We start from the raw sequence: 25,835 nt of genomic DNA, 5'->3' as shown, positions 1-25,835 counted from the left end.
TTTCTCCAAACACAACATTATCAAAAATATCTCCTGTTTTGGATGAAGTGTATATGAGATCTATTTTTGAACACATCTGACATACAGGACTGCAGCACACAGTATATATATTGCTTCACTACAAACCTAAATGACCTTGGTCCAACTTCTTCACCATAACCAAACGGACAAGTTAGTAAATAGGATGTTTTCATTTATAACATCACTCCAACATATGATTGGTATTAATTTTGAGTACCAATACTATTATAAAGGTAAACAATAAATTGAGTTCATCCTCATCCCCTCTGTTACGCAGAAAAAAAAAGTTTGGTAAATGAACTAAAAAATATACGAACGAACGGTCATAATATCAGAGCTATATCAACACATAAAGCGCCATGAGATAAGCTCAGGTTCAATATATGGCACAGTGTTAATGAACAAATAAAGGTCAACTTGCTAAACATATTTCTAATATTATGATACAAAATATATCTTCACTTACTATATCAATTCTGCAAGATGTAAATGAAGGGATGGGGGTTGGTGGAGTGTTTTCAGGTTGAATACATAATCTATGAATGAAAAAGTATGGATATGGACTTAATAATGTAGTATGTATTGGCATTAGTGCTGAAATTTCAATATGGATAGGCTTGGGAGACAAATAAATAATCTTTTGTTCACAATGATATTCAATTACCTAGATTTTTTCCCTAAAAGATTACTATAGGATGATTATGATAGCACCATATGTCATATACACCATATAACATGTTACAGTGCTCTAATGTAAAAAAAAAAAAAAAAAAAAACTGCAAATGAAACACAGAACAATGCTGTTGGATGGATCATTTGTATATGAAAGTATCAATAATTATGCAGTTTTTTCATAATATTTGAACAAAATAAACAAAGCACACATATTTCAATGATCGAATTCTTAAACAGGTGTATTTCAAGAAACATTTTGATAATTTTAAAACCATGGGAATGTTTCATTTGCATGCATATTGGAGCTAGCAATGCTATTCTTCCTCTCAACAGCTAGCTAACAGGACAAGGGTTCAATGGAAATTATGAAGTTAATTTTATACATGTGTAGTAAATCCTCCTGAACTTGACTAGTCCTGGAATGTAAAGTTACTTTTGTGCTCCTATTTTGCAGGGAGGACAAACTGTACAGCTATATGTATTAAGGATGAGAGATTCTGGTCAGAGTGAGAAGCAATGGGTGTGGACCTAGTGTTAGGAGCAGTGGGTTAGGATTTATCATTATGCTCTGCATTAGAAAGAGCAAATCATGACCAAATAGTTCACTCCATTTTGTGGAACAGACAATATAATGTGGCATATTTGAAAAAAATACAGCAAGTGTGAATAATGTGTACATCTTGATTCAAACCAAAGTGGATAAGAATTATAAACCTACAATCTTGCATGATACTGAGGCATGTATCCATCTCTCAGCATGGGCTAATTACATGTATCTAAAATTAAGTGTATACAAATGTGCAACAAAAAACATGTCAACACTTGGGGCCTAAAAATCTAATACTATGCAAAACAAAATACAAACATCAACCTTTTCTAGTCATATTGGGCTAATGTTATTTACAGTGATTTCCTAATAATTTATTTTTCTAAACAAACACACGGAGCTGATTTAAATGTACAATAATATTGCTGGTCCATGTATTAGAAATGTTTTTTGACTTTAATCCAAAATAGTTAATAAAATTTTACGATCAAAACATTCACATAAAAAAAAAAAATTAAAATATGTATTAAAAGAAAATCTTGTAGTAAATTCTTAAAATTTAAGCTTAACTTTTTTTTTCAATTTACACAAATGAAAATTAAATAGCTTAAAAAATCACACTATATTATGGGGGTATCATGATAAATTTAATACAAGAACAATGAAAAGAAAATGAAAATCCGACAGAATACATACTTGAAGGACAGAGCATTTAAAGAAAAAATATCACAGTTTAATAGTTCATACAGAACATCATAGGCTTCTGTTTTTGTCATGAATGGACCCTAAATTAGACCATTTCAAACAAATATTCATTTTCACAATTCCAATTTTCAATAAATTTCTGATTTCTTTCTTGATTGCTAATCCTCGACAAATCAACAACTTCGAATCATCACACTGAAAATAAGTATTCATCACAAACAAGTGGGTTACAGTATTCAGACTTTTCTCCCATCTACATATGTAATGGAGATATATCCCTTTGGAAGCAGTTTTACAAAGCAAATTTTCTAAACAAAGTTTCATATAAATATGTGCCATTCTTAAAAACTCCCTTTCACCTAAAAGCCCGTTCACAATGAGACATTTATCTAAATACAAGATCACAATGCAGTTGAGATTTGATCAATGCTAAATCTCTTTTAAGTAAAAATATTGAAACTGTTGTCCAATTTCCCCTAATGATTCATGCTAGTTATCACAAACTTTCACTAAATCCTTCCACAGCATACACACTGGTATAAAGTCTACAATTTCCACAGCTTGTTTGCATCATTATCATTTCGGACTGCCATATTTTTTCTGCAAAGATCCATGGCTGCCAACATATTGACTATTACAGTGAGTGGGTTAAGACAATGAAATATTTTTTGTTTGTAAGTCTAAGAAAAAACTGGATGGGCTTACTTTGAGGCATAGATGTATTGCCAAATTTTACATGGCATTACCATCATTAGCTTGATGTGGTATATGGTTGATTATCCTGCCTTGAAGTTTGTTTTGTCACCCTGTGAACGTAATTTTGAGGTAAGTTCTCTATGCAGTGACTGTTTGTCAGTTACCTCCCTGAACAACACACGGCATGCCCATTGTATGCTGTTCAGAATAACTTTTGGAAATTTTCTTGTCCAAGACAACAACAATGTCGGTAAAGACAGGCCTGTTTCTCAACTTCCGGAGAAACACAAACAGCATGGAGCACTGTACCACATATCTCAGATCTTCACGCACTAACCGAAAAAATTATTGCAATGCCTGCACAAACCATTCTGCATGATGCCATTTACACATACATAAAATTTTAACACAAACTTAACACATGATACTTACAATCCAGCATGTATACAAGCAGGTATCATTTTTCTGTTTTCTGCCCTATTTTGTAGGTATACTTTCCATGGAATTTGATTATTTCTCAAACATATAGGAAAGTCTCTGATCTGATATAATCCTGTGCTTTTATGCACTTGGCTATGACCTCAAAGACAAGCACTTGAAGATGTTAATATAAGTCCAAGAAGGTAACTTGCTACCAGTCATTCTACTGTAGGTATTTTAAAAGCATTTTTCAACAACCTAAATGTCTAAAAAAATTGTTCATATTGTATTGAAAACAAGATGGCAGAGAATTCTCTAGATTAAAGAGGCTCTTCTACAAACCCTCATCATAGAAAATATTGACCAAGTTCTATCTGTCTGCTAAATTGTCATATGAAACCAAACTAGTGATTTCAACATCCAGAAGGTGAAATTCTCTTCAGAGCTGTATTGATTTCTTTGGTTGATAAATAGTATGATTTACCTCAGAATGTCAATCAAGATGGCAAGGTATTATTTCAAATGTTTTGATTATAAATACTGTTTTAAAGTTGCCTGTGATATTCCAAAACATAGCTGCGCATACATGACAGTTAATCATGTCAAGGTCAATCTCAAGGTCATAAAAATGTGAAGATGCTGTGGAGTACATTATTCTAGGCCATATTTGAAAACATCAAACATGATTCCTTTTCTATCAAATTAACTTGTAAGTTAAATAATTAAGCATACCATTAAAGACAGACTAAAATGAATATGGTGCTCCTTTCATAAAGTCGAACATTCCAGCTTGACCACTAAATCTTAAACAAGCAATGACTGCTAGAGATTCGTTGTTAATGTAAGCACTCCGGTGAGCGATGAACACAATGATGATGAATATTACTGGCAGTTACTGAGTTGAAATGGCTTCAGTGGCAGTGTAACAACTTCTAGCACTATTGTGTCTGTAACATGGAGGTTCATACCTCACTGTTCAAGCCTTGTGTTACGAATATCAGTACAAGGCAAGAGTTCCTATATTATATAGGGTCTACATGTGCCTTTCATGTAAAGAACTATTCACATGAGACTGGTTTGACCAAAACAAGCTGCCTTCTGTGTTGCAGAAACACAGAGCTATTTGTGTCTAGAATTGATTTCCAGTACAATCCAGTGTCTCTTGAACAATAAAGGCACCATGAGGTAGATGTAGCTCAAGCTCTATCACATTGTTAACAAAGGAACATCAAAAAGGTCACATGCTCCCTCACTGTCATCAAGGTTGAAGTAGTAATCTCGATCACTAGGGGGTGGGCTTAACCTTAACAGTGGTGCAAATGCTGAAAAGAAAAAGAATATTTCCATTAGTTTGTTAAAGATAAGATTATGTGAACATTTTCATACAAATTCAAGTGAAATTAATAACAAATACTATATAGTACAGGGTTAGAAAAATCCACTCGTCTGCTTGTCTAGAGTCAAAGCTTCTTGCAGGTGATTTGTTTCAGCTACTTGTCCGACGGGCAAGTGAAATTTGTAGCTCAGACTATTGAATATTCCATAATAAATGACGTTCATCAACTTAAACACCCTTAAAACTAATTTAAATCCACTGATAGTCGATCAAATACATCGATGAAGTATCCTTGTTTACACCACATTTCAAGACTCGGGCTGATCCAGACTACACAAAAACCTATTTCGTCACCACAAATGTTGTAAACAAGGTTGCTTTGTGTACGTAGATACTGTCAAAAAGCTGATGTTCTCGCTCGCGTTAACAGTGAATTGAATATTAGTAAAACAATAAAAGCAAGTTTTGAGTTCAAACATTTGATATAGAAATTGATGATAAAATATGTGTTCCTTAAATTACATTTTGTTGCCTTTTTTCTTCGGGTGAGTGAATATTGGATTCGGGCAAGTGAATTTCAAGTTTCACTTGCCAGACAGACGAGTAGCTGAAATGTTTTTTTTCTGGCCCTGTAGTATACTTTTATATACGCAGTACATGTGTTAAAATTTATAGATTAATTATTGAGGTTTCCTGGAAATATTTAATATCTGTAGTTGTAGTTACAGTAATATTATGATGCGGGTTTAGTTCCCTATTTATGAAATATTATCTAAATGAATATAACGTTGGCCCTTACACTGCATCTCATTAGACTTTGAAAAGAAATTTTCATTTGTTTGTTTGACTTCTCATTCAGTAAAATAGGTATCGTCACTTTTACCTAAATAATCATTTTTATTTTAGATGTACAAAATGTAATAAAACATGTTACCCCCTCCTGTCCCTGATAACAGTTAGTGAAGACTATAACAGAAACAGAACTAGGACTTTACCTTCAGAGGACATCAACTCTTCTATCAAATCACCTTCCATGTCACCTGTAGAAATAAAAAAATACACTGTTATAAAACTATTGTGATACAAAGTTATACCAACTTTTGACTCCTTTCCTTAAATGTACAAGTTTGTTAATAGTGTCACTAATAGAACTGTATGGAGTTTTACTGAACTTTACAGTAGTCTGTGCCTGAATAAAATCTGGGAAATAAAAGTGAAATTTTTTTCAGAAATGGAGACACTCCTGACTTTTTTTCATTTTGGGATAGAAACTATGCGGGAATCAGCTGAGAAACAGGGCCTAAACACCACTTTGGATCCTTGACAGGATTACAATACATAGACAACAAAGATTGGTATATAAGACAGGTACTTACCAAAGGTATGTTTACCAAGGTCTGAGCGGTAAGGGTCGAGGAGGACATCACTAGGGGGCGTGTCCATTGATGGAGCTTGTTGTGTTGCAGCAGATGTGGAAGCTATAAAGTAAGATGTAATAATAATGAAAAGGTTTGGTTTAGACAAATGTAAACCTAAAGTATAAAACATTAACCTTTAAAAATAACCATCGGACTTGCAGAGTAATTGCCTGGCTGGTGATTACATATAAAACCCGGTTTTACTTTTTTTTAATTGAAATTTTTCATCAGGTAATAATAATATGAAACAAAAAACCAAAAGAAATCCTTATTATACATGGTGTCACATTTTCTGGTCGTAGGTTGACTGTTACCATGCCTACCTATAGGTTGTCCAAGGCCAGATTTGCGTGGTGATGATCTAGTTGCCATTCGTGTAGTTGGTGCAGTAACATCTACTACTGGTTGTGACTGTCGTAGGGGAGACTTTACAGGGGAACGCTGAAATGGTAACGAAAGTGAGCAGAGGTTCTCATAAATACTCCTGTTATATTCATTTTTTTCTGGTGATTTAAATCTTTTGAAGGGAAATCTATTAATAGGTTTAGGAGATATCTTTTTTATTTCAGAAGTGGTCAAGAACAGATAAATCTGGATATAGTTTCTTAATATGATTAATTTAACAGACATGATCCTGATCAAAACATAATGATTACAGAAAGGCACCTGTCAATGCTTTGTATACTGTAGAGTAATTTGTAAGTAGAAAACTGTAGTACAAATCCAGTAATTGTAGTATGTAATTGATATTTTGAATTTATTGAATAAACATAAATCATTATATTTCATTTATATATGCTTATGTAATGTATTCAGTCTTTGTTTTAGTTTTACATATGTGTATAACACGAGTTGTATAATCAGCTGTCTTACTGAAATCCTTTCTCATTATACTGCTAAAATCCACATTTGACAGAAAGTGGCAGTATATTGTGAAGCTGCTGTACTTATGGCAGTATATATGGGGACTACTTTATAAAACTTTCTAATCAATACAAGTGGAATTCCAAACCATCTTTACCTTTTGCAATGATTTTCCCTTGCCAGACACTGATGTCTGGTTTGGGTCTACATTTTGGTTTTGAGCAACGGCAACCTGGTTCGCCACTGGGTCTTCCTTTGGTGGAGGTACTTGAACCACAACAGGACTTGTGTTATCTGTGTCTTTGTTGACAAGTAGTACATGGATTGGTCCGGACTGGCTTTTCAAATGTATTTGATAATTTTTCTTAAAACCAGGACCCTGAAAGCAATCAATATTTTTAGTGGTAAAGGGACATGCATTCATTTTACACAAGTACCTTTTTCCACAACACACTGGTTTACAAAAGTCATCTGGAGAACTGCAATTCATATATTCATATTTCAAAAGAATTCAGTTTCTAAAATTTTTAATGCAGCCTCAATCATAGATTCAGATATGTGTATCTTTTTTTTAAGATAGGTATATTAATTTATGTGTCAACAAATAAATCTGTTCAGAAATTGAAGTCCTCACAGAAACGTCATTACAAGAAAAGCACATGTAAATGTGAAAACTTTCATCTAATTTTCTCCATTTTGATTTAGTTGATATTGTGTGCACTGGTTGAACAATCATATTGTTTTTCAAAATTGAAACTCACAATTTCTGGTATGGGAACTTCCAGCTGTGTTCCTGAAGGGGCTTGGATAGCTAGCAATGTATCACCTTTAAAACACTTGCATATGTCTTCATGTGTTACATAAGCTAATCTGACGAGAGTTAAGGCAGTCAATAGTTACAATTGTTATAAAGTACAGGCACAATCAGTATCATTTCAAAATTAAGTCATATATTCCTTTATGCTTAAATGTTGCCATTAATTTTCTAAGGATTTAGTGAAGAAAATTCAGGGAACAGTTTCGTGAATTATGCCTAGATGGTGTCCAGAGATGATGAGGCATCTAGAAAATGAAGCTCGACACTGTATCAGACATTTGGCAGTCCTTGCCACACACCCAATTAAAGCTGCCCTCAAGCACAGGACACAACCAGTACCAATCTAAAGAGTCTTAGATAGGGGACAGAACCAATAATATAAAATACAAAGGCCAGCTACTCCTGAGTGAGGTGATAGGTAAATATCAATATTGGAATCATTTATAGCAATTAAGCCAGGGTATAAATGTTATATGTATAAACATTTGGAATCAAAGGATACTTTGTATTGGTGACTTCATCTGTGACATTCTTTATACTCTGCTGAACCCATATCTTGTGTTGATCTAGTTCTGCCTCTTGTTGTTCTAGTTCAGCGATTTCATCTTTCAGAATCACTAGTCTGTCTGCAATTTCCCGTGACCCTCTGAAAAATTACATAGTTGCCCTTAACACGTGTATCATACTGAAAGCAGCAGTCTGAGCTTCAAAATTTTTTGAATTGACAAGAGTTACTGACAATAATAGACACTTTGACTATGATACTGACAAACTCATTAAAAAGATACTTAATGAAATTCCACAAAAGCAAATTTTACATATATCAATGTTGTAACTATGACAAAATGTTAGAATAGTCAAATTTGAAAGCATATATGTGATATCAAATTGTCAAGATACCTCTCTGGAGTACTTGGAATACCATCTACTGTTGGGTAGCCAGGACATGATCCTCTGCAAGAAACACAATAGCATTCAACTCATTGTCATCATACAAGTAATTAGTCTATAAATTTTGAAAGGTTTTAACCACATTTTTCACAAGCTGCATACTCTAAATAGTTAAGAACAACAAGTTTGATGTCAGCAACTTCTCAGTAAATTTGGTATTCAATGAGACTGAAGCACAGCGACTGTTCCTCTGATGTAATGTTGAATAGGACTTGCTAATTATCACCTTCACAGCTTAAAGACAGGTGCAAACTTTTGACGGCTGTTCAACTTACATACATACATTTTGAAAGGGTGTGTTAACTTACTTCCACTGTATACTGTTTTTAGACTTTTTCTCTATCAAACCAATTCCCTCCAAAACATTAGTTATGTCGTAGATTCTTCTCTTCTGTCGCACAGCAAGAGTGTCAGCAGCCTGAAATGTACATCAGAACTGTTGATATAAAGTATATAATACAAGATCATATTCTGAACATAGGCAAGTGGGGGGTTGATTCCTTGAAAACTGCAAAGAAAAAAAACTCTTGATTCATGGCTTGGTTGGTACCCATAAAGTGAAATGTGACACCATAACTATAGTATTTGAACTACAAAATGAAACTAGAAGACTGCCAATCTGTTCTTTAATTTGGTCATTACTTTTGATATAAGAGAACATAGTGAATATGAAAGGTGTGAGAGAACAAGTGTGGAAAAGTTATTAGCAATAGGGATTTTAATGATTGAAACTGGTTGATGATATTCTTTATTACATTAATGGAAAAAACAAACAACAATTATATGGTTTTTACTTCCAAGAAGACAAGAAATTCCAAAACAAGGTCTAACATAACATAAAACCTCACAAAGCCCATTAATCTCTCAACTATCTGAATTTCCAAAATGTTGTTGATGATGACCAATTTACTTTCACTTTCATTTTGGTGACTTTGTCAATATAACAGACAATAATGAGTATCTCTGTAATAATAATCACTTAATTGCATCTGCTGGCCAAGAAATTAAGTGAAATCCTAAATACTTTCCGCTCATGGAAATTCAGTTTTGGTAAATTTTGTGACAATGAGCTTTTTCACCCATGTGGACAAACTTGCACATTTTGAAGCAGCATGAGTTTCAAAATTTTCTAAATTGTCAAGTTTTATTGACAGTAAAAGATACTTTGACTGTGATAATGACAAACTTGTTTGAAGATATTATTTTAAAATGAAATTCCATACAAGCAAGTTTCTGGATACCTGGCTGATAATGAGTAATTTGCATCATAGATCCTTTAACCTACATACAGTTCCTCTACAATGAATATCAATGTCACATGACCAATAATGAGTCATTTAAAATAAAAAAAAAAAATCAATGCAGTGAGTTTTGGGCCTCAGATATTTTAATCCTGTATAATTGTTGTTCTTGTTGAACTCGCTCAAATTTTGAGCTATTTGTATTGTGACTCATCAAATTTTGAGAACTAGTGTTCTAATACACATGAAAATTTAAGAATTATCTTATAATTTTACTGTTCAGATAGTGAAATGGATCTACAACATGCCCCAAATAGCCTGACTGAACAGTTTTGGTATGTTTCAGGTAGTACGACAGAACTTGGCGTTGCCAGGCTGTAATTAGTATAAGTGGTAATGATAGTGCAATTGAATTTCGAAGTTGAAGCGGAGTGGAGGAAAAGCACACTAGAACGACTTAGAAATAGCAAATTATTAGGTCTAAAATGACTTGTAAAGCAAAAAAAAAATCATTTTTCTTTTGAAATGAACTCAAATTTGTGTGGGTATATGATAGTGCAATTGAATTTCTAACTTCCCATAGTTTAATGCTGACAGGCCAATAATCAAAGTTCCGATTATAGCATTATTTATCAATTTTACTTACATTTAAATAACCAGCGATGTCGTGTTAATACCTCTCTTTGAAAAATCCATTATAAAATCCAGGTTGATAAGAGAAAACAGCACATCTCCGTGGATAAGCTGATACAACATTAGAACCGAAATTATAAATACCACGTGAAATAGCAAATTATATATTTAGCAAACTATTCCGCTCTAAAATGACTTAATGTAAAGCAAAAAAAAAATCATTTTTCTTTTGTTGTCAAAGTATTAAGAAAATAGACATAAAATTGAATCAAATTTGTGTGGGTATATCGCCGACCAGCGTCCTCTTATGTTATAGGAGTAATCGCAGGATTAATTCACCGCATCCATGGTGGATGGGTTTCTATCACTTTTATGAAAAAGTCCATTCTGTATCTAAAGTAAGCGTAGTCAATAAAAATGTGAAAATCAATAACAGCACAATAAATGTGGAAACTGACATTGAATTATTATTTAAGAGACTGAAAGTTTTGGTCTAGCTCTGGGAGGGACAATACTAGGAACCCTTAGAAATTCCATGTGGAGGGATAGGGGATTCAGAACACTAAAGTGAAAAAAAAAATAATTGAAATATTATTAAAGCTATGCCCCAAGTCAAAATACAGCAATCTTACATTGATCAAAATAATTACTGTCTTAAGGCCGGTCTGGCACTACGACAAGACATGATTGAAAGTGAAATACCATATTTAAAATTTGAATTGATATCATAAAATTTGTAATTAGAGAGGTCATGACCCGGCATTCCTTTTATTTAATGACATGGACATGTGTCAATATAACTACATAAATATTTTTGAACCTCATAAATGGCATGCATGTGTGAAATTCATAACAATTTCTAGATACGACAATACACGCCACATGAAGTGGTATTATGATGACAGCTCCAACTGAATATAACGAACAAAAGCATAAACAAACATGGATACATGCTTTACGTGGGGTCTCCGATTCACATATCTGATTCGTGTAAGCATGCAATAAAAATATAAACGCAACCTACTACTTTCAGATCTAGAACTCCGTCTTTGGCCTCTTGCAGTAATGAAACAAACTTAGTTGTAAGGAGTCCCAAGCTTTTCTCATGTCGGCTCGGGGTGGAATGGTCAGCCATCGTGGTTTGCAGCCGTTGGGACTGAATCCTGGGAAATATCGCGAGAGCAAGGTGCGAGTTACATCCGGGCTATTCAATAACCGAAATACAGTCGCACTCAGATAACTCAATTCCTATAAGGAACAGTGTCAAAAGCGAGCAGCGTTTATGTTTATAGATGTTATGGACGCGACTCTGTCTAGGATAGGAACATGGAGCCCTATCAAATTCTGAAGTACGCGATTTCAGAAAGATTCAGGCGCAGCAGCGGTAACTTCTTTAGTCATTTATCAGTCTTTACACAATCAATTGACACTAACGTAAATCAAATTATTGATCCCTCAATTAAGCTGACCAGGGGCACGCCCCCCTTTTCCCACACAGCAACAGGTTGCAGCTGTTTACAAATTAGGCTGTTCAAGCAGGTGTCCCATATTAGAATACACAATTACTTCAGGCAACCAACCCCTTCAACTATCAAAACAGATATAGTCAATTCTATATGAGAAAAGACAGGTGCATACACCTGAAAAACGAAGACGTGGTCATTGAAGGCCTTTTTGACTTTCCAACAATCATTTGAATTTAGATTTAAGTCGTTGATCAAGCTGTATGCACGGACATTAACCCAACATCATTGTTTATTTATATTCTTAAATCTGGTATAGTCATTAAATGCAGTTATGGACCTGAAGATTTCTCAAAATTTATTTAGGCATTACCAGCTGGCTGGGCATCAAACAGAGGACACTAAACATTTTAACAGGCCTCATTGCATTTACCCTTATTGGTAACAATCTATGAATACATATTTTACTGCAGTGTTTGGCAATAGACCGTCATCCTGATCAAAACGCTTTAAAGAAAGCATCATCTCAGTTCTCGTCATTTGACATTATGATATTTAACCTTACCAAATTAAATAGCAAAACACTAAAAATATAAAAGATGAAAAGGAAAAAGGACAAAATATTACCTCGAAAATCACTGATTTGAATTATTTCCAATGAAGTAAAGAATGAGAGTTTTGATGATAATTTAATGATACCAAGTTTAAAAACTTTTAATACAGTAGTTTTTGCAGGGTTTTTGAGGAGAGAGTTATGTAGTTGTTATACTGGTCTGTGAGATATATAATCATATCATATTTTACAGCATATGGAAAATAACTCTATTCTGATATTTAGGTGTTTTTCTTATTAGTTTGTACATACATCTGGATAAGTTGATGGGACATGTTTTGAAATCATAACCCAGATTGAAGTGGCATTTTCTGTACTTTGAAAGTTTCATGAAACATGTTATTTCAAACATTCGAGGTACACTACAAGAGTTCAGACAGATTCCAAAATTTAAGTCCAAAGAGATATAGTGAGGTTTCAAAAGTATGAAACCAGAACTCAGATGTATGGAGTCTAAAAAATTGCTGAATTTCATTAAAAATTCCCCATATCAAGTAAAATCTGTGGATGAGATTTAAGTGTTAAGAAAGAGAAGAAAAATGGGCAATTAGGAAAACATGTCATAGTTGTAAAGCCTTGAAAGTTTCACAGAAATTTATTGAAAAGTGGAAGGAGAGCTCAAACACATTTAAAAACTGCTGAAAAACCCAAGGGCAGTAACTCTTCCTAAAAATGTCTGATAAAATGCTTACCAGGGAAATATAATATACCAATAAGTCATGACAAATAAGCCAGAAAGTTTGAAAAAGATTGGTTGAAAACTGTTGGATAGATATCTGACAAATGCCAATACAATATGGGTGCCTATGATTTTGAAATTATTGTGAATACTGAAACCCCATCTCCCCAACTTTATTATAGTTTGATAAAAAAAGACCTGGTACATATGATCAAGTGCAAAAGAAAACTTGTCTGTTGTTTGATGTAGATTACCATTCACTATTGTTCCTTCCAAGATTGAAAAATAATTGTACATACATTACAATAATGTTATTTAATGCGTACCTAAAGATGATTTGTAGATGATTTGTAGTTCTTGACAACAGATTCATCATATCATTTCAGACATAACATAAAAAGATGCCATATCATTGATGGGACTTACCTCCAGCAGCTGAGACAACATGGTGTCGAGGTGTGACAGCTACCGTCCAATCAACTCATGCTGGGGGTATGGACAACAGATGGACAACTCACATTCCACCATACAGAAGTTGAGTACCCTTTACTGTGACCCAGAGATGAGCGACCTCCAGCTAGTTGTAGGTGATAAGGTGTTCCACACCCATAAACTCATTTTAAGCATATCCAGTGATGTGCTCAAGACCATGTTGACCAGTCCAACATGGCCTGAATCCTACAAAGACCAGATTGTTCTGCAGGAGGATCCCGAGTGTGTTGAGGTTTTTGGAGATTTTCTACATTACCTCTACTCAGGCCGAATACACATGAGTCACCTGACTGTTTTACCAATTCTGTCTCTTGCAGACAAATATAATATTGGTGACCTTTCATCCCTTTGTATAGATTACATGTGTTCGCATTGTGTGGCAACCAAACACACCAGTCGTGTCCTATCTTGGTACACATATGCAACAATGTGTGGACACAAACAGTTGGAGCGTGTGTGTGAAGAATACATTGTGTGGAATTTTCAGTTTGTCATTGAAACAGATGACTTCTTGTCAATTTCACCCGACATCCTTGTGCATTTCTTCCGATCCCCAGATATTGTTGTGAAAAGTGAAATAGCATTGTATCAAGCTGTTAAAAAGTGGGTGATAAAGAAGCTTATGATCAAGGAAAAAGACTTCAGTGAATCTACTAAACCTGTCAGCTCGGCTGCGACACTGTTTGTTGTAAGAAATATAGGACAACATACTCGATTCACTCTAATGACCTACACTGAGCTTAAGTCACTACAAGAGGACAGCTTAGTGGAACATTTCCCTGAGATCCTAGCATCTCCTATAAAGGCAGCATTACAAGTTCATATCGCTCAAAGAAATCTTGCTCATAGAACTGATACAGATACTCATACTACCAATGGCAGCTCATCATTATCATGTCAAAGTTTCAAATCAGATGATCACGTTTCCCCATCCACTATCCATGTACAACATGAAGGAAATGATGTCAAAAAGAGTTCAACAGTGAACCCTCAAGATGACAGTCCACCTGGATTGGCCGATGTTGGGTCAGTTCATGTTTATAGTGCTATATTACCAATCAATAAATACATTACCAAAAAATTTGATGATTTACCCTCACACAATCAAAGTGCTCATCATGATGATATTTCTCCATTGAAAAGCCTTTCACCTGAGCCTATTGCTGCAATCAGACGTGATTTCCCACGCATCTACACCTGTGATTCCTGGTGTACAGAAATGGTAGTGTCAGAGGTAGGGGAGATAACTCCTGGAGACGTCTTGGGAGCATTTTTCTCAACGCCTGTAACTGGATGTGAGGAAGACGATAGTTCTTATTGGGACTGGCACATTGACCTTTACCCAAAGGGTGTGACCTTCAAAAAGTGCATGATGATTGGTATGCTTGAGAACAGGGAAATTGATGAAGTGCTTTATGAGACTGTACGACTAACTGTTACTTCAAACACATCTGAGGTCCGGAAAGTTAAAATCAGTGTGATGGTGATTGGAGAAGAGGAAGGTATGGAGTATGTTGTGCGTGGCTTGACAAAGACATGTATTTTTGATGATGATCATGTGCTATTTAATATTAGCGACATCATCCCTTATGCTAGTCTCCATGGAGACAAACCATTGTACAAGATAGGTGACAAAAAAGACACTCTAAAAATCACTGTTGTCATACGACCTGCCTTAATGGTGTGAATCTAGGTATAGGTTCATACTTTAATGCATGAAGATTTTCCAGTTGGATGCATTATAAAACTTCAATTTCAGCCTTCCTTGTGTCTTGGCAGTTTAACAGTGTTATTCTGATCAATAGCCCCATTCAACAGACACAGTTACTATAGTTTTTGTGTGTATTGGATTGCATGATAGAAAAAGCAATATAAATTAATACAGAAATATAGTTGGATATTGACTTTAACGTAAGGACGCTAAAGGGTTTTATGGTGCTCACTGATCTATATTCGGACTTATATAACTGAGAAACAAGTACTGCTTAAAATTGGAAGGAAGATAAAAATCATTTGTTATAAAATAGTACATACATAATGGTATTTACTGCTGGTATATATATCAGATAGTGAATTTTTCTCTTTCCACCTTCCCTTACTGGTATCTGCTCAACAGTTTTAAATCACATTTTCTGTATTTGGGTTTAAAAACATTTGGATTTCAATATTTTATGATCAGCTTTTAAAAAGGTTTTCTGGATTTGGGTTTAAATATTTCAATATTTCAATATTTCATGTTGAGCTACCAAAACATATTTGTAAACAAGATTTCCAAACGAAACTGAATTTTAATATGCTGAAACAGTAAGGATAACCATCTAATTAAATAAACTAAAAAGATTGAATGATCTGATTAACATTGTGAAGAATTGATATTCCAGATGAAATTAATTGACCAATGAGTCATTGAGACTTGATAAAGAAATCAAAATCCTTCTCCAGGACTGTTAGCTATAGCATGTTGATTGACATTATGATACAAGCATTGATAGATAGCAAGGGGAGGCAACTTGTTCATCAACATCATCTTTGACTGGTGATCACAGGAGGTAAAAAGTTAAATTCTAAAGTAATTTTTATTTTCAATAATGAAGATGATGCAGTAGTTCATTGATACATACAACTGTATATAATCATTGTTTGAAAATGTAACAAAAATTCACTGTGAATTTGCATATCAGAATCATTTCCCTTAGATCGAGATCTCTCCACCATACTCAAATAAATGAAAGAATTGTGTATCAATTCATTGTATTCTTTTTGTAACACTATCAGGCTTTAATATCCATTGATAGATCTAAAATGACAGGTGTTTCTTTCCACCCGTTCTTTTTGATGATATAGTGTTAACTTAGTTTTATACTTATATTCCGGATGACAAGTACATAATGCATGCTAAGATTTTACTTTTTATTAAATTTCTATGCATAAACAAAATCTTGGTTATATTTTTAACTGACCGTAATATTTTTTGCATATTCTTTATACATTATTTTTGCTTCACTTTAAATTTCCAAAAGAAGACTGACGGATTTAATTACAGAAATTTAAAATGCTTTCTTATATTGTGTTATTTATATAAATATGTACCTGCTTTGCTTACTGATTTGTTTGATATTGTTTTATTTTTTGTTAAAGTTTTCATATAGATAATAAGGATTGCATTGTTAATGAAGAGACTGGTAGAATATGCTGTACAGAATACTGCTATATATACCAGTTATGGTAACTGTGTTTTGCCTCAGATGATGTAGTCTCTGATATTCCCAATAAAAAAATGTTTCTGATATAATGTTGTGTTATCCATTAGGTACATGTATGATTTGTTTTTTTTTACACCAGGACTCGTGTGTGTTTCTTATGAACTTATCAACTTATGATAACTCACTAGCTTTCCCACTATTCAGTCACAGCATACGAAGTTGTCCAGCTATCCATTTACTTATAATTTCTTTTCTATATCCAGCTTCATGTATGTAATACATATCTAGTAATGTAGACATTTAAATCTCTACTTCAACAATGGATACAAAAACTGAGATTTTTGTTATGTCTAAATGGAAGATTAACTGATTTAAGAATGTTGGTGACTGAAGAAGAGTGAATAGCTGTCATCAGCTTAGACAATTTGTAGCTGACACAGGTTTTCTAGCCTTAACAAGTGTATGTGATTGTGCAAATGTTTCCGTAAACATATACAAGTACATAAAACAAAAAAGGTTATACAAATAATAGTTTATTATCTGATCCTGTAATACGCCATATACTGCATCACCATATACTACACAGCTTAATCATCTAGTGTATATGCATATTACAAAACTTCAAATACAAAAACTATAGATCTGGATTGGTGAAATATCTGTGAGGATATTCTAATCTACATCATCATATTAAATGTTATCACAGCAGTAGTTTTTATTTACATCACATGACAATGCTAATATTTAGATATCTCAACAACAGTTGTGTAAATCACAAGTAAAACCGGAGAAAAAGCATGGAAATAATTCCACATATAAAACTGTTTTCTGGGAAAAAAGTTGTGACAGATTACTTTATAAACCATTTAATTATTTCATGATAATCAACATGTGTTTCTTAAAGTTATACACCAAATACATGATATCATAGAGAGTTATCCCCCTTTACAAATATGTATGAAATTCAGCAGTTACTACAGTGTTGTCAATACATGTTAATTAACTCTAATATGAATCATCAATCACAGATTAAGATGGATCATTTTGAAGTAGTCCCATAAAATCAAAGGTATTTGCATGTACTGTAACTCAAAATACAGAAGAAAATTACACAGCAGTACCACACATATTTATTGTTAGATAGATCTGGAAATACATTCAGAGGACCTTTCTCATACTTAATCATCAAATCCAAATGTGATTAATAAAAATCTCCTAATGACCTTTACTTTATCATGTAACTTTTAATATGAAAGCTAACCTACTTTTACTTCTTAGTTGTAACTGAAGTCATTTGTACTAAGTGTTGGTCTAGCAGTCGCCATAGAGACCTGTTTATTGGGCCTTAGCTGTTAATCAAGAAAAAATACCTTGAATACCTTTATAATATCAATTGTGACATTTCAGATCCAGAAAAAGGATTTGGAAGGCAGACATTTGACCTGTAAATCACAACATTGATCAATACATTATGTACATATATCTTGACTGTACACGAGTTATTATATTGCATCTTGCCAGTCAAAGATGACTACAATTTATCTACTAAAATTTGCACATCAAAATTGCCATAAAATAAAAAATAAATGCCTTTTAGATATGATTTGACCCTACATAAATTTACATAGTTTACTAGTGTATTTTCTGCAGTCTGTGCCAGCAGACTTTCAGGTGCATCTATGTTAACAATATATAGATATTTAGGGTAAACAATTGTTGACTCATTCATGTTTAAGGAAATTATAGATGGACGGAAACTTTTAATTGCAAAAATATTAAATACATAACATTCTTTGTATCAAAAACATTGTTTTCATTGGTTGGTACACAAACTGTAATACTGATTATTCTGGAAAAACTGGACAAATGGGATTCCCACATCAATGCACACAACATTGGAGTCATGCAGTTCCAGCCTAGTATTAATTTTCTGACCCTCAGTAGGTCTAGAAAACATTGTGTATTTTCCAAATACGTATATAGGAAATATCAACTATCAGCAAGACAAAAGAATTTTGTTTTGCTAACATATTAGAGTCTGCTGCATTAGCAAAATAACTTATTGACATTTCCCAATACTTAACGTTGAATCTTTTCTTGTTAACATTTATAAGGTCAGCAGTACAATAATTTGACAAGAATCCTATTTCACTTTCGTACATTTGCCTGAAAACATCATAAGACCTAGAAATGAAGCCAGCTTTTTTTCTTTCTGTCTCAGTATTGTAAATACAATTATCAGAAGTCACAAGTACTAGATCGTGAAATCATCTAAACCAAGGAAAGCAAACCTACCTAGTATGTAACTTTGAACACTCATGCATCTACATTTATTGCATTCAATGTGGAGAGTATTGATATTGTAAGTATTCAGTGAAAAACAAACAAAATAAGTATTATAACAGAAGAATTGTACTATTGCAGCAACAACAATAATCACAGAAATGGCAGTTATACAAATATGCCTGTGTCAGATATGTATTTAATTACATTTAGCTGTGTCACCAAACGTGATAATATATGACATATGGATGGAGTCATGAATTAAAAAATTCTCATGTGAAAAAGTCGATCAACTGAGTCACAGTCACAGACACTAACTCTATTTTTTATGTAATACATAAATTTATCTACAACAAACCTTTGTAACCAGAACCTATATATCAATCAGACAAGAACCAAGAGATCTGGTGTGTACAGTGTGTTTGATCATGTAAACTTGTGCATTAGGAAATGAAGCATATTACCAAGAGAACATTTGGTTATCAAATACAGAATAACTGAAACAGACTTCAGCATTATCTAAAGTAAAATATCATAAATGTATTAATTACATGTGCATTTTTTTTTCTGAAAAACTCTTCAATGTAAACTTATGTTGAAAATGTCAAAGTAAAAACAATATCTCCTTAAATGAAATCACATTGCTAGATTAACTTAATAAATAATTAATACATGTATCTACAAATTATTGTAACATACAATAATTCATTAATCTGTCGCGATTGTCAGCATTGTCAATCAAATCAATGTGTACAACAAACTTGACTACCAATTAAACACACATGTGGCTCCATAATTTCAGATTTTTCTCTATATTTAAAGCCCTATGCAGTATTTTCACCTTCAAATCTGAGGTTTGAAAACATTTACATCTGAATTGCCAGTGTGAAGTTCTCTCACTTATTTGAGAGTGAAAATAAGGCTGGATTAAAAAAAAAAAAATTTTTATTCACCCTTAAAGAAATATAAATTTTATTTTATTTCAAGATCAGAGTTTCTGATATGGTTACCCATCTTCAAATAAAATTATTAGTATGACATGTTATACCTCTTTACCTACATATCCTTTGGTCATAGTTCCCTTACTAAAACCAGATATTTTTTATACATGTATGGTCTATAAAGTTTTAAGGAAATAAATATTGTTTCTTTGATAAATTTGACTAGTCATAACGCTAGGCCTATATTAATTGTAGTGTTTAAGAAAAAGTCAATGCAATTAGTCACTAACAGAAAATCTCAGGCAACAAAACTGTAAACTCACCTAGATAAATTGTTATTTAATAAATTTTGTTTGAAAAACCTTGTGCCTTTCATTTCTACTTTTACACCTGTGTTACCTTGATTTTTTTCTATTATCACAATGTACATTTTCACCTCTCATATTTAATTCTGTTTTCTAGAGGATGATTTAAATTTGTTTCTTCCAGTTGTACAATTATCTTTGTGACCAGCAGTTCAAGAGAATAAGACAGACTGTTTGGACATTTGTTTTTGTAGCGAGTGTTAGCTGGTCCCTTATTGGATGACACACGCCTTGCTGCCGTTACTTGTGTTCCCTCCTGCAGAAGTAGGTCGCTGCTGCCCGCCTCCTGTGGGCTTGTTGTTTGTAAGCTGCAGAGGGAAAGAAATTCAACATTTCAAGATGGATTAAAATGGGTTTTACAAAGAAAAATCAAATTTCAAAAAGTTCCTCAATGAAAATCACTACGATAAATTTTTCTTCAAATATTTCAATCTGAAATGAATTAATGCTCATTGATTTTTCAAAGCTGACTGACCATTCAAATTCTTTTTATTTACTTTATTTACTTTTAATATCTATTTGAAAATTTATATTTAGCAAAAGACATGCATTGTAAAATTGTGTACATATCAATGTTAATGTTTATTGTATAATGCAACATGCAAATACAACACATGGGTTATATATCAAAAATGCATATCAAATTACATGCTACATGAGATATCAAATTACTCAATGCAATTTAAAACTTACTGTATTATCATTCAAACTAAATCTAAACAGTTGAATTCTCACAATATTGGAGAAAATAAAAAGAAATAGACAATATTTAATACAGGTATGGAATGAAACAAAAGTTCAGAGGTGTAAAAATTGAGATCAGATTGGTGAAACATTGACATAATGAAAGCAACGGTAAACTTTTCATAAACAAGTACAATGTTTAAGGCAAGTTTACCTTTCTAATTATTGAGTACAAACATATCAAAGTATGGCAACATAATACAAAGTATAAACACATCAATTAACACAGACAAAATCTTATAATATACATGTAGTTATTTGTCAGGGTTGATATAGGCAATACAGACTACAGTGTATTGTACGTCAGGGTTTGTTTGGGTAATACTGACTACAGTGTATTGTATGTCATGGTTTGTTTGGGTAATACTGACTACAGTGTATTGTATGTCATGGTTTACTACTGACTACAGTGTGTTGTATGTCATGGTATGTTTGGGTAATACAGACTACAGTGTGTTGTATGTCATGGTATGTTTGGGTAATACTGACTACAGTGTGTTGTATGTCAGGGTTTGTTTGGGTAATACTGACTACAGTGTATTGTATGTCAGGGTTTGTTTGGGTAATACAGACTACAGTGTATTGTATGTCATGGTTTGTTTGGGTAATACTGACTACAGTGTGTTGTATGTCATGGTTTACTACTGACTACAGTGTGTTGTATGTCATGGTTTGTTTGGGTAATACTGACTACAGTGTATTGTATGTCATGGTTTACTACTGACTACAGTGTGTTGTATGTCATGGTTTGTTTGGGTAATACTGACTACAGTGTGTTGTATGTCATGGTTTGTTTGGGTAATACTGACATGGTTTACTACACTGTGTGTTGTATGTCATGGTTTGTTTGGGTAATACTGACTACAATGTGTTGTATGTCATGGTTTGTTTGGGTAATACTGACTACAGTGTGTTGTATGTCATGGTTTGTTTGGGTAATACTGACTACAGTGTATTGTATGTCATGGTTTACTACTGACTACAGTGTATTGTATGTCATGGTTTACTACTGACTACAGTGTGTTGTATGTCATGGTTTACTACTGACTACAGTGTATTGTATGTCATGGTTTACTACTGACTACAGTGTGTTGTATGTCATGGTTTACTACTGACTACAGTGTATTGTATGTCATGGTTTACAGTGTGTGTTGTATGTCATGGTTTACTACTGACTACAGTGTATTGTATGTCATGGTTTACTACTGACTACAGTGTGTTGTATGTCATGGTTTACTACTGACTAAAGTATGTTGTATGTCATGGTTTACTACTGACTACAGTGTGTTGTATGTCATGGTTTACTACTGACTACAGTGTATTGTATGTCAGGGTTTACTACAGACTACAGTGTGTTGTATGTCAGGGTTTACTACTGACTACAGTGTATTGTATGTCAGGGTTTACTACTGACTACAGTGTGTTGTATGTCATGGTTTACTACTGACTACAGTGTGTTGTATGTCATGGTTTACTACTGACTACAGTGTATTGTATGTCATGGTTTGTTTGGGTAATACTGACTACAGTGTATTGTATGTCATGGTTTGTTTGGATAATACTGACTACAGTGTGTTGTATGTCATGGTTTGTTTGGGTAATACTGACTACAGTGTGTTGTATGTCATGGTTTGTTTGGGTAATACTGACTACAGTGTATTGTATGTCAGGGTTTGTTTGGGTAATACTGACTACAGTGTGTTGTATGTCAGGGTTTGTTTGGGTAATACTGACTACAGTGTATTGTATGTCATGGTTTGTTTGGGTAATACTGACTACAGTGTGTTGTATGTCATGGTTTGTTTGGGTAATACTGACTACAGTGTGTTGTATGTCATGGTTTGTTTGGGTAATACTGACTACAGTGTATTGTATGTCACGGTTTGTTTGGGTAATACTGACTACAGTGTATTGTATGTCAGGGTTTGTTTGGGTAATACTGACTACAGTGTATTGTATGTCAGGGTTTGTTTGGGTAATACTGACTACAGTGTGTTGTATGTCATGGTTTGTTTGGGTAATACTGACTACAGTGTGTTGTATGTCATGGTTTGTTTGGGTAATACTGACTACAGTGTGTTGTATGTCATGGTTTGTTTGGGTAATACTGACTACAGTGTGTTGTATGTCATGGTTTGTTTGGGTAATACTGACTACAGTGTGTTGTATGTCAGGGTTTGTTTGGGTAATACTGACTACAGTGTGTTGTATGTCATGGTTTACTACTGACTACAGTGTGTTGTATGTCATGGTTTGTTTGGGTAATACTGACTACAGTGTATTGTATATCAGGGTTTGTTTGGGTAATACTGACTACAGTGTGTTGTATGTCATGGTTTACTACTGACTACAGTGTATTGTATGTCATGGTATGTTTGGGTAATACTGACTACAGTGTATTGTATGTCAGGGTTTACTGCTGACTACAGTGTATTGTATGTCATGGTTTACTACTGACTACAGTGTGTTGTATGTCATGGTTTGTTTGGGTAATACTGACTACAGTGTGTTGTATGTCATGGTTTGTTTGGGTAATACTGACTACAGTGTGTTGTATGTCATGGTTTTATACTGACTACAGTGTGTTGTATGTCATGGTTTACTACTGACTACAGTGTGTTGTATGTCATGGTTTTATACTGACTACAGTGTGTTGTATATCAGGGTTTACTACTGACTACAGTGTATTGTATGTCAGGGTTTGTTTGGGTAATACTGACTACAGTGTATTGTATGTCAGGGTTTGTTTGGGTAATACTGACTACAGTATATTGTATGTCATGGGTTGTCATGAATATTGGATAATATGTCACTAGTTTACATATACATTACAATTACAGCTACATTTGCAATATACCTTACAAACTCCCATGGAAGTACATATCAAATATATACCACAATAAGCCCATGCAGTATAAAAAAATACATTCTCATCTACTGCAGTTCTGTAATAAGCCCACTATATTCACTTTGTATCAAAATTGATGAATTATCTCCCTTGACTTACAGAATAGATATGCTACCAATATTTATTTATCAATATTACAAACTTTGATACTTTTTAGTATACAGTGTCCAGCTTTGCAGAGAGTTCCTTTCTTAGTCCTATTAATAAGTGTGCGTGTCCAATTCTATATATAATAAATGTTTTGAAAATGGGCTAATGGACTTCCTGAAAATGGAAACATTAGTAATGTTAATTTGAAAACATGATTTATATGAATACTAATTGTGTACATGATCAATTCACCACCAGGTAGGTCAGCTCTCAAAGTTTGATAAACAGGCATATTGTTTACTCTCACAAGCTTTGATTGGATGACCTAAACAGGCATACACATTTTGATTAGGATGACAAGTATTTGAAAAAGAAATTCCAATATTAGTAAATAAGATATTATATTTTCCTCCACTCTGTTTTGGATGACTGTGTTAGCCTTCCAAATCATATGTGGATGTCTTCAGTCAACCATACCAATATGTGCACACTTTTCCTTTTTCCCTTTCTAGAGCTAAGCTATACTAAGGCATTTATTCAAATTCTTAAGGAACTCAATTTCATGCATATTCTTCGCATTTTTTCCCTTTCTTTAATGGCAAATATGAAAAAGACAACATTTAAAGGATTATAAAATACAGGCATCAGAAGTCTTCTTCCAATGCAAAATTGAAGCAGACCATGGGGTATCTAAATATGTAGTGTCAAGAAACCTTTCTAAACATCATGCTGGAGGTCATTCCAGAGCTACAACACTGCACCAAGACCGATTTTCACTCATACTGGCTTGATACCACAAGTTCCAATCTGCCAAAGCTTTACAAATCTTTTAATGACTTCTGAACTGTTTCTGGTACCTTGTAACCATTTACTGTTAGAAGGCATCTTCATGAGGCTGGTTGAGAGCACAAAGACCAGCAATAGGAGTTTTTTTAACTGCCTATCATGTTAATGACTGCTTGAATAGAATGGCCCCAAGCTCACAGTACTTGAGAGTTTCATGAATAGGATTCAGATCTGTTTAAAGATGAGTTTAGATTCTGTTACCACAGACAGGTACTTTTGCATATGCAGCTAAGGAATAAGTTCCAGACAGGTAATATTGTGGACCATCAACCATACTGATGTCAAAAATGACCTCCACATATCTTCTAGAATACTCTAGAGCAAGAGATTCTTCAGTGAAAAGATTGGTCAGAAATGTTCACCCTAAGAACATATATGTACCAGGGTACAGCTTTGGTAGCCAAGTAGGACACTATCCCACAAAACTGTATATGAAGCCTTGTTCAGGGCATGAGCAGATGTTGTGCAGCTGTAATTGACGCTCATAGATTTTACTCTCAATACTAAATTTTTTTATTGTTCATTTAGGATCAGTTTTGTTCAATTGAAGTTTTTTTTGTAAATACCTTGGTGTTACTAATTCAAAGGGTAACCCCTTTCCTGTGGCTCACTTTCAGACTAGAATATATCCTTATGATTATGTAGCTTCATACACAGTATGTACTATAATAATCATATGCCTTTTTTTATTTGAAAATTCACAGGCAACACAGCGTTTGTGAAACACTTCCATACAATAAACAAATCCAGTGGGTGATGCCATATAAAGAATTACCGGGACCAGTATTACTTATAATCAGCTCAAACTACATTGCACAATTTCCTTCTTGGAAACTGAACCTGAACAACTATCTGAACCTTGTGATTGGGTGACAATGATGTAA

At 33.7% G+C, this 25,835-nt stretch overlaps 3 protein-coding genes across 3 annotated transcripts in view; 1 reads left to right on the top strand and 2 right to left on the bottom strand.

Moving 5' to 3' along the window:
• Positions 1 to 1,791: 1,791 nt before the first annotated feature.
• Positions 1,792 to 11,459, bottom strand: LOC132543617 (transcription factor E2F5-like). Its single transcript, XM_060207132.1, has 10 exons — positions 11,349 to 11,459; positions 8,759 to 8,868; positions 8,400 to 8,453; positions 8,002 to 8,145; positions 7,444 to 7,552; positions 6,840 to 7,061; positions 6,142 to 6,259; positions 5,777 to 5,878; positions 5,396 to 5,440; positions 1,792 to 4,386 (listed from the first exon to the last, which is right to left on the bottom strand). Exons 1-10 carry the CDS (start codon positions 11,457 to 11,459, stop codon positions 4,271 to 4,273), a joined length of 1,131 nt encoding a protein of 376 aa, XP_060063115.1. The 3' UTR covers positions 1,792 to 4,270.
• Positions 11,460 to 11,626: 167 nt separating this feature from the next.
• On the top strand, positions 11,627 to 16,606 carry LOC132543619 (uncharacterized). The gene is made up of 2 exons (XM_060207134.1): positions 11,627 to 11,708; positions 13,466 to 16,606. Exon 2 carries the CDS (start codon positions 13,525 to 13,527, stop codon positions 15,256 to 15,258), a length of 1,734 nt encoding a protein of 577 aa, XP_060063117.1. The 5' UTR covers positions 11,627 to 11,708; positions 13,466 to 13,524; the 3' UTR covers positions 15,259 to 16,606.
• Positions 16,607 to 20,575: 3,969 nt separating this feature from the next.
• LOC132543654 (kinesin-like protein KIF28) overlaps positions 20,576 to 25,835 on the bottom strand; it is a 67,898-nt gene continuing 62,638 nt past the window's right edge. The window contains exon 27 of the mRNA XM_060207170.1: positions 20,576 to 20,671. Coding sequence (XP_060063153.1) covers positions 20,576 to 20,671 — 96 coding nt within the window. The remainder of the gene's footprint in view (positions 20,672 to 25,835) is intronic.

Source organism: Ylistrum balloti, unplaced genomic scaffold (genome assembly GCF_031769215.1).
Source record: "Ylistrum balloti isolate Yb309-2 unplaced genomic scaffold, AGI_CSIRO_Ybal_v1 Utg369760, whole genome shotgun sequence".
In the NCBI taxonomy this organism is placed as follows: Eukaryota; Metazoa; Mollusca; class Bivalvia; order Pectinida; family Pectinidae; genus Ylistrum; species Ylistrum balloti.
Note: the sequence above shows the minus strand (reverse complement) of the source record. Positions and strands in the feature narration are given on the sequence as shown.

Bases quoted from the DNA above. Each gene is read 5' to 3' on its own strand.
- LOC132543617 (XM_060207132.1), bottom strand. From the start codon at position 11,459: ATGGCTGACCATTCCACCCCGAGCCGACATGAGAAAAGCTTGGGACTC. The intron at 8,146-8,399 runs GTATCTTGACAA...GTAATTTTTCAG, and splicing joins ATTCCAAGTACTCCAGAGAG to AGGGTCACGGGAAATTGCAG. The intron at 6,260-6,839 runs GTAAAGATGGTT...TTACCATTTCAG, and splicing joins AGGGAAAATCATTGCAAAAG to CGTTCCCCTGTAAAGTCTCC.
- LOC132543619 (XM_060207134.1), top strand. From the start codon at position 13,525: ATGGTGTCGAGGTGTGACAGCTACCGTCCAATCAACTCATGCTGGGGG.